This window comes from Ahaetulla prasina, chromosome 2 (genome assembly GCF_028640845.1).
Source record: "Ahaetulla prasina isolate Xishuangbanna chromosome 2, ASM2864084v1, whole genome shotgun sequence".
Classification (NCBI taxonomy): domain Eukaryota; kingdom Metazoa; phylum Chordata; class Lepidosauria; order Squamata; family Colubridae; genus Ahaetulla; species Ahaetulla prasina.
In genome coordinates, this window is record NC_080540.1 from 14,133,540 (window position 1) to 14,146,265 (window position 12,726).

General features: G+C 42.7%; 1 protein-coding gene across 1 annotated transcript in view; it reads left to right on the forward strand.

Annotated features, from left to right (window-relative positions):
- Window positions 1–10,768: 10,768 nt before the first annotated feature.
- The window catches only part of NEU1 (neuraminidase 1), a 31,467-nt gene continuing 29,509 nt past the window's right edge, over window positions 10,769–12,726 (forward strand). Inside the window, exon 1 of the mRNA XM_058171393.1 lies at window positions 10,769–10,940. Coding sequence (XP_058027376.1) covers window positions 10,800–10,940 — 141 coding nt within the window. The 5' untranslated portion in view covers window positions 10,769–10,799. The remainder of the gene's footprint in view (window positions 10,941–12,726) is intronic.

Here is a 12,726-nt window from a genome sequence, read left to right on the forward strand (position 1 = left end):
CCTTTGTCTTTTATTCTCTTCACACTCATTTTGTAGGAATATATATGATTTTTATGGGTGTTCCCCCCCTCCCAATTCACAGGTGCATTTCAGATTACAGATAAATCCTCCACTTAACGACAGTTCACTTAGTGACCGTTCAAAGTTACAGCATCGCTGAAAAAAAGTGACTTATGATGGATTTTCACATTTATGACCATTGCAGCATCCCATTGCCCGTGGTCACGTGATCAAAACTTGGATGCTTGGCGACTGATTCATTTTTGTGACGGTTGCAGTGTTCTGGGATCGCACAATCCCCTTTTGTGAACTTCCAACAAGCAAAGTCAATGGGAAAGCCAGATTCACTTAACAACCATGTTACTGACTTACCAACTGCAGTGATTCACTTACCAACTGTGACAAGAAAGTTCGTAAAAACGGACCAAAATTCACTTAACCACTGTCTCACTTAGCAACAAAAAAAATTGGGCTCAATTGTGGTCGTATGTCAAGGACTATCTGTGCACTTTGATTCTAGCTTGTATAGTGTGCTTATTCTCCCTTTCTAAAGAGATCTATGCACTTACTGTACTTTTTGGAGTAAGATGCACTCCCCCCCCCCAACAGTGAGTGGAAATATCTGTTTGTCTTATACATCAAATGTTGCCATAGCCCCGCCCACCCACCGGCCCCCACCCTTCAGCTGTTTTCGGCCTCCACACTCCCCATTTTAGACCTGTTCCAGGCTGTGGGGATTGCCACAGCACATCACTGCCTCTGCATGCCCCATTTTTGGCCTCTGCATGTCACATTTTCGGCCCGGTTCCGAAACCTGTCTGTCACAGCAGGGATAGCGAGAGTGGCAATCCTGGCCAAAAACATGACACACGGAGGCAGCAATCAGCGGCAATGTGCTGTGGCGATCCCGGCAGCCTGGAAGGGGTCTAAAACAGAGCATGCGGAGGCTGAAAACACGACACACGGAGGCGGTGATGGACTGGCGATCCACACAGCCTGGAACAGCTGATCGGCGGTATTCCAGGTGGCAGATCCAACCACCAATCAGCTGCTCCTGCTGAATCGGGCTGCGATAACCAGGCTATTTGCTGCAATGACGCTAGCCGGATGAATAGCAATGGATGCTGGCAGGCAGGCAGAATTTTATTTTATTTTTTTTTTCCTCCCCAAATATGAAAGTGTGTCTTATACTCTGGAGCATCTTATACTCTGAAAAATATGTGATATAGGAAACTGCCTTATACTAGATACTGAACAGTAAATGCTTGTTCTTCTCTGTTCGGCAGTGTGAAATTAAGAATTGCAGTTATTACTATTGCTCATTCATTACACAACTTCATGTGCGCTTCCAGTGAATCACATGTATTTTGCTCAAGTTCATTTTCCCCATCTGGAGAAATCTTTTGAACAGCCTTTGCAGTTTCTCAGCTGTCCCCACCCTGAGTGATTTACTACAATCTAGAAATTTAACCCTTTTTGCTCATTCCAAGCCCCAACGTATTTATGAAATAATTAGAAAATGTCACTTTAAAAAAAAAAAAAAAGATATTTGGGAAGGACTCTTTAAAAACTAGCTATTTAATGCTGTGTTATTTTTTACTCTTCAATTTCCTTAGCAATCTCCGGGTGGGAGGGGGGAATCTTTGTTTTAAGGCTGCACTGCCAAATTTCAGGGGCCGTGATAGCTCAGGCTGGTAAGAAGCCTGTTATTAGAACACAGCAGCCTGCAATTACTGCAGGTTCTAGTCCCACCAGGTCCAAGGTTGACTCAGCCTTCCATCCTTTATAAGGTAGGTAAAATGAGGACCCAGATTGCTGGGGGGGGCAATAAGTTGACTTTGTAAAAAAATACAAATAGAACGAGACTATTGCCTTATACACTGTAAGCCGCCCTGAGTCTTCGGAGAAGGGCGGGATATAAATGTAAAAAAAAAAAAAAAAATTATTGATATATCACCCAAAGTCAGGCAATTCATTATGAATCCAGCATCCTGATTAAACGTATCTCCTCCTCAAAAGAGGATATTAATATTGCAGAAGAGGAACTGCCTTCTGCTGGTCGTGTATCTTTCCCCCTTCTCCAAATAGCTGATATCCCCTTTTCCTCCATCTTTCTTTCAGTACTGACAGCGAAAAAAAAGCCCTTTTGTCAATTATTATCTTCCTTTGCCAGTCTAAGTTCTTTTTATGGTGTAGGGCAGTGATGACTTAACCTTTTTCCTGTCATGTGCCAAAAACGGGGGAGCGCAGGAGGGTCGCACGCATGCGTACCACACCCATAATTTAATGCCTCCACACCCCTCATGTATGCATGTGCGATTCCCCCCACACTCCCACCATTTTTGGCACGCGACGGTAAAAAGGTTAGGCCCGTTTTAAGGCCTGCTCATAGGCCCATTTTTCGCCCTCCTCAGGCTCCAGAGGCTTTCTTGGAGCCTGGGGAGGGCAAAAACAGTCTCCCCCCACTCCGGAGGCCAGAAATGGCCTATTTCCCGACTTCCGGTGGGCTCAGAAGGCCTGAAAATCAGCCTGCCGGCACATGTACTAGAACTAAGCTAGGGCAACGCTCGCATGCCCACAGATATGGCTCCACATGCCACCTGTGGCACCCATGCCATAGGTTCACCATCACAGGTGTAGGGTTTCGCTTAACGATGTACGCCTGGATATCTAACTCCAGGTATTCAAACAAAATCAAGAGAACCATATTAATTGTATTAATTATACAATTAATTATAACCATATTAATTGTATTAATAGGGATTCAACAAAATCTGCAAGATTATAGATATTGCAAAACTTCTAAATGGAGCTCACCAAACCTCCGCATAATAGGCTAAAAATCACGCAGGTCTTTAAATCTCTAAAATAGCTTGGCGTTCCAGCCATACATTTTAATGTTTTATTTTGGGGCCATCGAACATACTTCGGGCATGTGGATTTTTGGGTTGGAGGACATTTAATCTCTTCAGGGCTGGATGGGGGTGGACTACCCCAGATGGACCAGGCATGCAACTCGGGTGTTCTCCTGGACTTGCGACTCCTGCCCAGTGAGCTGATGGCAGTCCTGGCTTGGAGAGCCTTTGCAAAAAAAATTATTGTATGCCAGTTGCATTTTTCCCTAGATCAGGACTCCTTGTGCTAAGTCACTCAAGCCCTGGTCATCTTCCAGTCGGACTACTGGAACATGCTCTACCCAGAGCTCCCCTTGAAGAGTATCTGGAAGTGTTCTGACCATCTCCCCACACACGACAAACCCCCTGAAGTAAAATCTATGATTCCTTTATTAGGAGCACAAGCAGCCCCGGCGAAAAGTTTCTCTCTCACCGCAGGCTAACAAGTCTGTCCGGCAGGGAAATGAATAGCTGTCTGCCACATCTATTCATCTCTGCCTCCTGCCTTTTATCCCCAGAGCTAGGGTGGGGCTTCGCTAGCAACGGTGGCTCTTCCATCCCAAGGATTGGCCCATAGATTTCCACTGCTCTCCTCTCCTCTGCCTTCTGCACATCCGCACGTCAGGCACTGGACCCAGCTGTTCCTCCTCTTCCTCATCAGCTACCTCCAGACCTGGGGGCTGTTGACTCTCCATCTGAGAACTGACGGACAGCCCAGGCTCCGCCTCTGTCTCTCTCTCTCTCTGACAGCTCCATTCCCTCTTCTCCCTCGGAGCTCTGGAGGGGCCAGCGACCGACAGGCCACAACAGGAAGCTTCAGAGGGTACAGCAGGGGGTTGGACTAGATGGCCTCCAAGGTCCCTTGCAACTCTGTTACTGTTATGTCTCAATTTGACACTTGCTCCAGTGCTTAATAAAGGTCAATTAAATGTCTTTCTTTGCTTCGATTCCTGTGTGTGTCTCTCTGTGTGTCTGTATATTTCTTTGTACTCAAAATTTGACGGGAGAAAAAAAAATGCAACTGGGTACTTGTTAGTGGAATCCCAAATGAGATACTCGTTGGTTGCCTAGTCGGAGTGTTAGTTATACCCTCAAGGAGGCAAGCAGGAAATGTATAAAGAGAGCGCTCTGAAGACCTTAGGAATAGAACTCATCACCACCCTGACTACACAATTAACAAGCATCGCCTTTGGGATTCCACAAACAAACAAAAACCAGGGATCTGATGAAATCGTGTTTTGGCCGCGACAAAGCTTCAGGAACCGAAACAGAACAACAGAGTTTATTTATTTATTTTATTTTATTCATTTAGTTTGTCAAGCATGTGTAAGTATGAACATAACATACAAGCACATAAGTGTTGTGTCTTGCCCGCTCTCACAGCAGCCGGGGCCTTCTTATCTGCTCCCGAACACGGAGGAATGTATGCCTCCCGGCCCCAGTCCTGGCTCCATGCCCAGACAAGCTGAAGAGGAGGGGGCACCTCCCTGTCCCAGCCCTGGCTCCATGCCCAGGCAAACGGAGCAGCTAGACCCCTCCCCCTCCTCCACAGCATGTGAGCCTGAGGAAAGTTTATTTCCAACAGCTGCTGATTGGAGTGACCCTCGCATCAGAAGACTGGATAGGCGGAGGCAACAGAAGGAAGGGAGGGGCAGGCCTTAATGAGTGCTGAGTCATGGAGCCACACCCCATGGCCTATATAAAGGATCTGCTTTCTGGCAGTCTCTGAGTCAGGCAAAGTCTACCTTATCTTGCTGAAGTCACTTCCTGGTCTCCTGCCTGCTCTGAGGACTTTGCTAGGACTTTGGGCAGAGCTGCAGAGGCAAGCCTGATTCGGATTTCCCTGACCCGGCCGTCAGCGGAGGAGTGGGACACGACAATAAGTATAAACAGGTATAGGTATAAGAAATGAGTACGAATAAATGGGGACAGTAGGACAGGGATGGCAGGCACACTGGTGCGCCTATGCAGACCCCTTACAGACCTCTTAGGGATGGGGTGAGGTCCACGGTAGACAGTTCAAGGTTAAAATTTTGGGGGCTTGAGGACGTAACAACAGAATCAGGTAGTGCATTCCAGGCATTGACCACTCTGTTGCTGAAGTCATATTTTCTGCAATCGAGTTTGGAACGGTTCACTTTGCGTTTGTATCTATTATTTGCTCGTGTATTGTTGTGGTTGAAGCTGAAGTAGTCATTGACAGGTAGGACATTGTGGTAGTTATCTCCATTCATTCATGATGACAGTGTTCCAATATCTGAGGGGCTGCTATAAAGAAGAGGGAGTCAAGCTACTCTCCAAAGCACCTGAAGGCAGGAAAAGAAGCAATGGGTGGAAACTAATCAAGGAGAGAAGCAACCTAGAACTAAGGAGACATTTCCTGACAGTTAGAACAATTAATCAGTGGAACAACTTGCCTTTAGAAGTTGTATGTGCATCAACATTGGAGATTTTTAAGAAGAGATTGGACAACCATTACTCTGAAACGGGTGTAGGCAGGGTCTCCTGCCTGAGCAGGGGGTTGGACTAGAAGACCTCCAAGGACCCCGCCCAACTCTGTTACAGGTAGTCCTCGACTTGTGACCACAATTGCCCCCAATATTTCTGTTAAGTGAGACATCTTTTAAGTGAGTTTTGCCCCATTTTACAAACTTTCTTGCCACAGTTGTTAAGTGAATCACTGCGGTCGATAAATGATTAACCCAGCTGTTCAGTGAATCTGGCTTCCCCATCGACTTTGCTTGTCAGAAGGTCGCAAAAAGAGATCCCATGACCTTGGGACACAGCAACGGTCATAAATATGAACCAGTTGCCAAGCGTCTGAATTTTGATCACGTAACCACGGGGATGCGGCAAAGGTCAGAAGTGTGAAAAATGGTCATCAGTCGCATTTTTCCGTGCCGTTGTAACTTGAATGGTCACTAAAGAAACTGTTGTAAGTGGAGGACTAGCTGTATTCTTTTATTGAAATGAAGAGAAACAAGAAAAGGGGCAGCGGGCAGCCAGATTGGATCGTACATGTTAAATCTTAAATTTAATTGACCGTTTTTCCCTCTTTTTTGTACACTGTTTGTTATTGTAAGATAGATAGTCCTCGACTCATGACCACAACTGAACCCAAAATTTATGTTGCTAAGTGAGACATTTGTTAAGTGAGTTTTGCTCCGTTTTACAACGTTTCTTGCCACAGTTGTTAAGTGAATCACTGCAGTTGTTAAATTAGTTAATTAGGTTGTTAAGTGAATCTGGCTTCCCCATTGACTTTGCTCGTCAGAAGGTCGCAAAAAGGGATCTCATGATGCCAGGTTATTGCACCTGTCATAAATGTGAGACAGTTATCAAGCATCCAAATTGATGCGAGGTTATTATTATACGCATCATAAATATGAGTCAGTTGTCGAGCATCCAACTGTAAATCACGTCACCATGGGTTGTTGCAACTGTCATAAGTGTGAAAATTGGACATAAGTCTCTTTTTTTGGTGTCGTAACTTCTAACGGTCATTCTGTGAATGGTTGTAATTCGAGGACTACCTGTAGTTGTTAGGGTTGGATGCAGAGGTGGGTTTCAGCAGGTTCTGACCAGATCTGGAGAACTGATAGCAGAAATTTTGAGAAAGAAATTTTGAGTAGTTCGGAGAACCGGTAGTAAAAATTCTGACTGGACCCACCCCCATCTTTTCTCTGCCTCCCGAGTCCCAGCTGATCAGGAGGAAATGGAGATTTTGCACTAACCTTCCCCTGGATTGGGGTGGGAATGGAGATTTTACAGTATCCTTTCCCTGCCACGCCCACCAAGCCACACCCACCAAGTCACACCACGCCCACCAAGTCACACCCACAAAACCGGTAGTAAAAAAATTTGAAACCCACCACTGGTTGGATGTATATTTCTGTTTTCATTCTAGTTCTCTAGTACAAAGAACAGCAACCAAGATAATTGGGGGACTGGAGGCTCAAACATATAAAGAATGGTTACAGGAACTGGGCATGGCTAGTCTAGTGAAGAGAAGGACCAAGGGAGACCTGATAGTATGCTTCCAATATTTGAGGGGCTGCCACATAAGTGGAGGGGGTCAAGCTATTTTCCAAAGCTCCCGAAGGCCAGACAAGGAACAATGGATGGAAACTGAGATGCAACCTAGAAATACGGAGAAATTTTCTGACAGTGAGAGCAATCACCCATGGAACAGCTTTGCCTTCAGAAGTTGTGGGAGCTTCATCACTGGAGGATTTCAAGAAGACAATGGTCTAAAACTTGGCAACTCCAAATCTCAACCAGCAAATGCTCAGTCTTACATATTGGAAAAAAGAACCTAAACACTAAGTACAAGCTTGATGGACATTACCTTACTGATGACCCCCACCCGGTTAAAGATCTTGGAGTTTTCATATCAAATGATCTAAGTGCCAAAGCCCACTGTAACTACATCACAAAAAAGGCCTTAAAAGTTGTAAACTTAATCTTGCGTAGCTTCTTCTCCAAAAACACTACACTACTAACCAGAGCATATAAAACATTTGCTAGACCAATTCTTGAATACAGCTCGACTGTTTGGAACCCATACCACATTTCTGACATCAATACAATTGAACGTGTCCAGAAATATTTTACAAGAAGAGTACTCCACTCCACTCCAAATACAACAAAATACCTTATGCCACCAAACTTGAAATCCTGGGTTTAGAAAATTTAGAACTACGCCGCCTTTGACATGACCTGAGTTTAACTCATAGAATCATCTATTACAATGTCCTTCCTGTCGAAGACTACTTCAGCTTCAATTGCAACAATACACGAGCACACAACAGATTTAAGTTTAATGTTAACCGCTCCAATCTTGATTGCAGAAGATATGACTTCTGTAACAGAGTTATTAATACTTGGAACACACTACCTGGCTCTGTGGTCTCTTCTCAAAATCCCCAAAGCTTTAACCAAAAACACTCTACTGTTGACCTCACCCCATTCCTAAGAGGTCTGTAAGGGGCGTGCATAAGAGCACAAACGTGCCTACTGTTCCTGTCCTATTGTTTTCCTTCGTTATATCCAATTAATATAGTTATTACATACTCATACTCATATATATGCTTATATATTGTATAATTATTTCATGCTTATGCTTATATATACTGTGTGACTAAATAAATAAATAAATAAATAAATAAATAAATAAATAAATAAATAAATAAATGTTTCAAAGTATTCATGAAAGCATAACAAAGAACCACAGGGAGATAAAGCAATCGATACATGATATAGTTGTGAGACCAGAAAAAGCTCAGCAAATAACAATGGAAAATGAACAAGTAACCCTGCAAATAGAAGAGAAAATAGAAAAAACAGAGGAGATAGAGCTGATAGAACAACAAATGAATCAAAAAGACAAGGAGAAGGCAGAGATAATTACAATGGATGAAATAGACAAAGCAGATTACACATTAAGAGACCAAAAAATAGAATTTGATAAACTAAAAGATTGGATAAACTAAAAGAAGCGGGGGTAGAGACACTGATAGATGTAGTGAAAGTCTGGCAGCGAGACATAGAGGTAGAGATACAGGAAATATTTACATTAAATATGAATGATGCATGGAGATATAAAATACCAAGGGAAGAGTATGGAAAGCATGCCAAAAAAATCAATAAGAATTGAAATACTAAAGCGAGTAAGAGATGAGGGATAAAAATAGAATATTTATCAATATAAGATTTATACTAATAAGACTTAGAGGTAGTAATTAGAAAGAAGGCAAATATTGGTACTTATATTCTTATATAATATTTTAAAATCAGTATGCAGATGAATAGATCAGAAGTTGAAAGATTTATTATTATTATTATTATGTTATTAAAATAAATAGTTTTATTATGGTTATTAGTAATGTGTATTAAAATGCTGAATAAGAAAATTATGGATTATATACATGATGGAGCAGATACTACAATGCTAACAACTTTAATTGTAATATTTATAATGTTACTATAATGATAAGTATTTGATTAATGTATTTTATACAAAATCCCAAGGGACGACTATGGGAAATATTTCAAAAATCAACAAGAATCGAAATATTACAATGGGCAAGAGATGATGGATAGAATTAGAATATCTTCTAATATAAGATTTGTGTTATTAAGATTTAGAATAGAGGTAGAAATTAAAAAGGGGGAAAATATTATTATGCATATTTCCATATAATATTCTAAAATTCAGTATATAAAAGAAAAGATCAGAAATTGAAAGATGAGTGTATTATGTATAATGTTATTGTAATGATGAGAGGATGGTTAATGTAACTAAGATTACTAAAATTGTCAATAGCATTACTATTATTTGGTATCAAAACTAAGGATACCCAGATGCCACACTGTTCATGTATTCAATACTTTAGATAGATAGATAGATAGATAGATAGATAGATAGATAGATAGATAGATTATATCTATATCTATATCTATTATATCTATATCTATATCTACGATATATCTATGGTTATGTCTAGGTTGGATTACTGCAATGCTCTCTACATGGGGCTGCCCTTGAGGTGCACCCGGAGGCTACATTTAGTCCAGAATGAGGCTGCGCGAGTAGTAACGGGAGCCGTTCGTGGCTCCCATGTAACACCACTGCTCCGTAGTCTGCACTGGCTTCCTGTGGTTTTTCGGGTGCGCTTCAAGATTTTGGTTACCACCTTTAAAGCGCTCCATGGCTTAGGACCCGGGTACTTACGAGACCGCCTGCTGTTACCCTTTGCCTCCCACCGACCCGTACGCTCTCACAGAGAGGGTCTCCTCAGGGTGCCGTCCGCCAAACAGTGTCGGCTGGCGGCCCCCAGGAGTAGGGCCTTCTCTGTGGGGGCAGCGACGCTCTGGAACGAACTTCCCCCTGGCCTACGTCAAGTGCCTGATCTTCGGACCTTCCGTCGTGAGCTCAAAACACATCTATTCATTCAAGCGGGACTGGCATAATAGTGTTGAATTTTAATTTGGGGGTTTTGTTAATATTTTAAAATTTAAAATTTTAATTTTAATTATCAGCCTTTTATAATCTGCTATGTTTTAACTGTTGTTTTTAATTGTATATATCTTGTGTTTTATTTTTGGCTGTACACCGCCCTGAGTCCTTCGGGAGAAGGGCGGTATAAAAATTTAATAAATAAAATAAATAAATAAATAAATAAAATAAATAAATAAAATAAATAAATAAATAAATAAATAAATAAATAAATATCTATTACGCACACACATACATACATATATATTGCTGATAAAGAAATAAAGGGAGACTAGGATAGATCTATTTCAAGCTTTTTATCTTTCATCAGCTAGCCATACCCTTACTCGGATATTTATTTATTTTATTTGGTATAAAATTGTTTGTCGTGAATGCGACTTCTTGAGGGCTCCTGGACTGGAGCTGAAAGGCGAAAAGGGAAGCAGTATGCTCCCTCCCACATTGGGGCAGACCAGGTGCTAATATATATATATATACATATAAAAGAGAGAGAGAACTATACCAGAAAAAAAAGAAGACTACGACATTTGGACTGCCATCTGTCAGAAATGGTGTAGTAGGGTCTCCTGTTTGTGGGGAGGGGGAGGGGTTGGACTAGATGACCTACAATGTCCCTTCCCACTCTGTTCATCTGTTTGTTTTACTGTTTTATATTTTGTTTTCTATGATGAAACAATACATTCCATCACAGAAACTCATCAATAAAGGTCTAAAAAGAAAAGAGAAAAGGGCCAGGGTTTCGCCCACCCACTCAGACAAGATTTTCAAGGACAGGGGAAAAGGAAAACTAGCAGCAGGAATAACAACAGCCGCCTCCTCCTTCCATCGGCCTGGTCGTCACTTCCGCCCAATACACACATACACACAGAAAGAGAGAGAGAGAGGCGATGAAGGCTGGCTGCGGCTTCGCGCCGGGATCGCCTCCCCGGGACGGCTCGGGCTCTGCCTGGAGGAGCCCCTTGGTTTGGGGGCTCCTGTGCCTGGCGCTGTGGTGGTGGCAGGTCTCCGGGATGGCCACTCCGGACCAGGTAACGCCGGCGCGGCGTCGCTCGACCGGTGGGGCGGAAAGGTGCCAGCTTTGGCCGCTGGGATCGTCCCCCTTTGGGCTAGGCGAAGCGTGCGGGACGGGGTGGGGTGGAGTGGGGAGCTGGCCGGGGCAGAGGGGTTGCTCCTCCAAAGGAAGCCGAGAATCCTTGGCTAAGCTGCAAAAAGACCGGAGGAGACTGGAGGTTGCCCGGGTAAGGGACTTCCATGACTCGGATGACTCACAATAGCAAAGGCTGGTTGGAAGTTTAGCCGGCTTGCTTCGTTGCTCCGGATTGTTGGTGGTTCACATGCGCGCCCGCGGGATGGACCGCTTCACATCCCAGCCGGCGAAGGAGCAACTAACTTCCAACACAAGGCACCTCACCTCGGGGTTGGAAAGGGACCCTTGGAGGTCTTTTAGTCCGACCCCTTGCTCAAGCAGAAGATCCTATCCCACTGCAGATAAAGGGATGTCCGGTCTCTTCTTAAAAGCCACCGGTGATGAGGCACCCACAGCTTCTGGAAGGAAACCAGTTCCAATGGTTGTTTGTCCTAACTGTCAGGACATGTCTCCTTAGTTTTAGTTTTAGGTTGCTTCTTTCCTTGGTTCAGTTTCCATCCAGTGCTTCTTGTTCTATCCTCAGGTGCTTTGGAAAACAAGTTGATCTTTTCTTTTCTTTTCTTTGGAAAACAAGTTGATCCCTCAAAACTGTCAAACTATTCACTAAGGCTGCATTACTATTACTATTAGTCTTCTCATCGTTCCTATCACCCATCTCCTCCCACTTATGACTGCATGGCTGTAACTTCGTTGCTTGTATCCTTACGATTTATATTGATACTGATTGTTTCGTAATATGATTTGATTGCTTATTTGTACCCGATGACTATCATCAAGTGTTGTACGTACATTGAGAGCGTATGCACCAAGGACAAATTCCTCGTGTGTCCAATCACACTTGGCCAATAAAAAATATTCTATTCTATTCTGTTCTACCAGACTGGATCTCCAAAATCAACAATATTGTTTTTATTGTTTTAAGTGGTGCTGGCTGCCCCAAGTCACATTTTGAAAGGGTTAGTGATATAAATCTGTTAAATAAAGGGAACTGAAGTTAGTTACATATGAGATAAATTGCATTGAAGGAAAATGTGCTACCAGATTCTTTTTGATATGTATATGTATATGTATATGTACCCAGATTGTTGGGGGGCAATAAGTTGACTTTGTATATAGTATACAAAATGGATGAAGACTATTGCCTGACATAGTGTAAGCCGCCCTGAGTCTTTGGAGAAGGGCGGGATATAAATGCAAATAAAATAAATAAATAAAAATATATGTATATGTATATGTATATGTATATGTATATGTATATGTATGACTTGAGACAACTCTCCTGGGGCTACTGTAAATGATAGGATTAGTAAATAGAATGAGTTCAAATTTTGCTGCTGGTAGCTGAGGGAGATCTTGTTTGCTTCTGTTTGTCTATTGAGCTATCCTACTCTGATTGGGCATAATTAGGGTTTACGTGTAGTAGGACAGTTTTAGGAAGTTCTTAAACTGGCAGTTTCTGAGCCCTGTGTGGGACCGTAGTGCTCTGAATAGTTAGGGTTAAGGTTTGTAAAGCAAAGTTTCATCAGCAAATCAATTCAATAAATAATGAGCATTACATTCCCAACATATCTAGACGACACCAGGCTCAGCATCAGAGGTGGATCAGAGGTGGATTTCAGCAGTAGTAAAAATTCTGACTGGCCCCATCCTCATCTATTCTCTGCCTC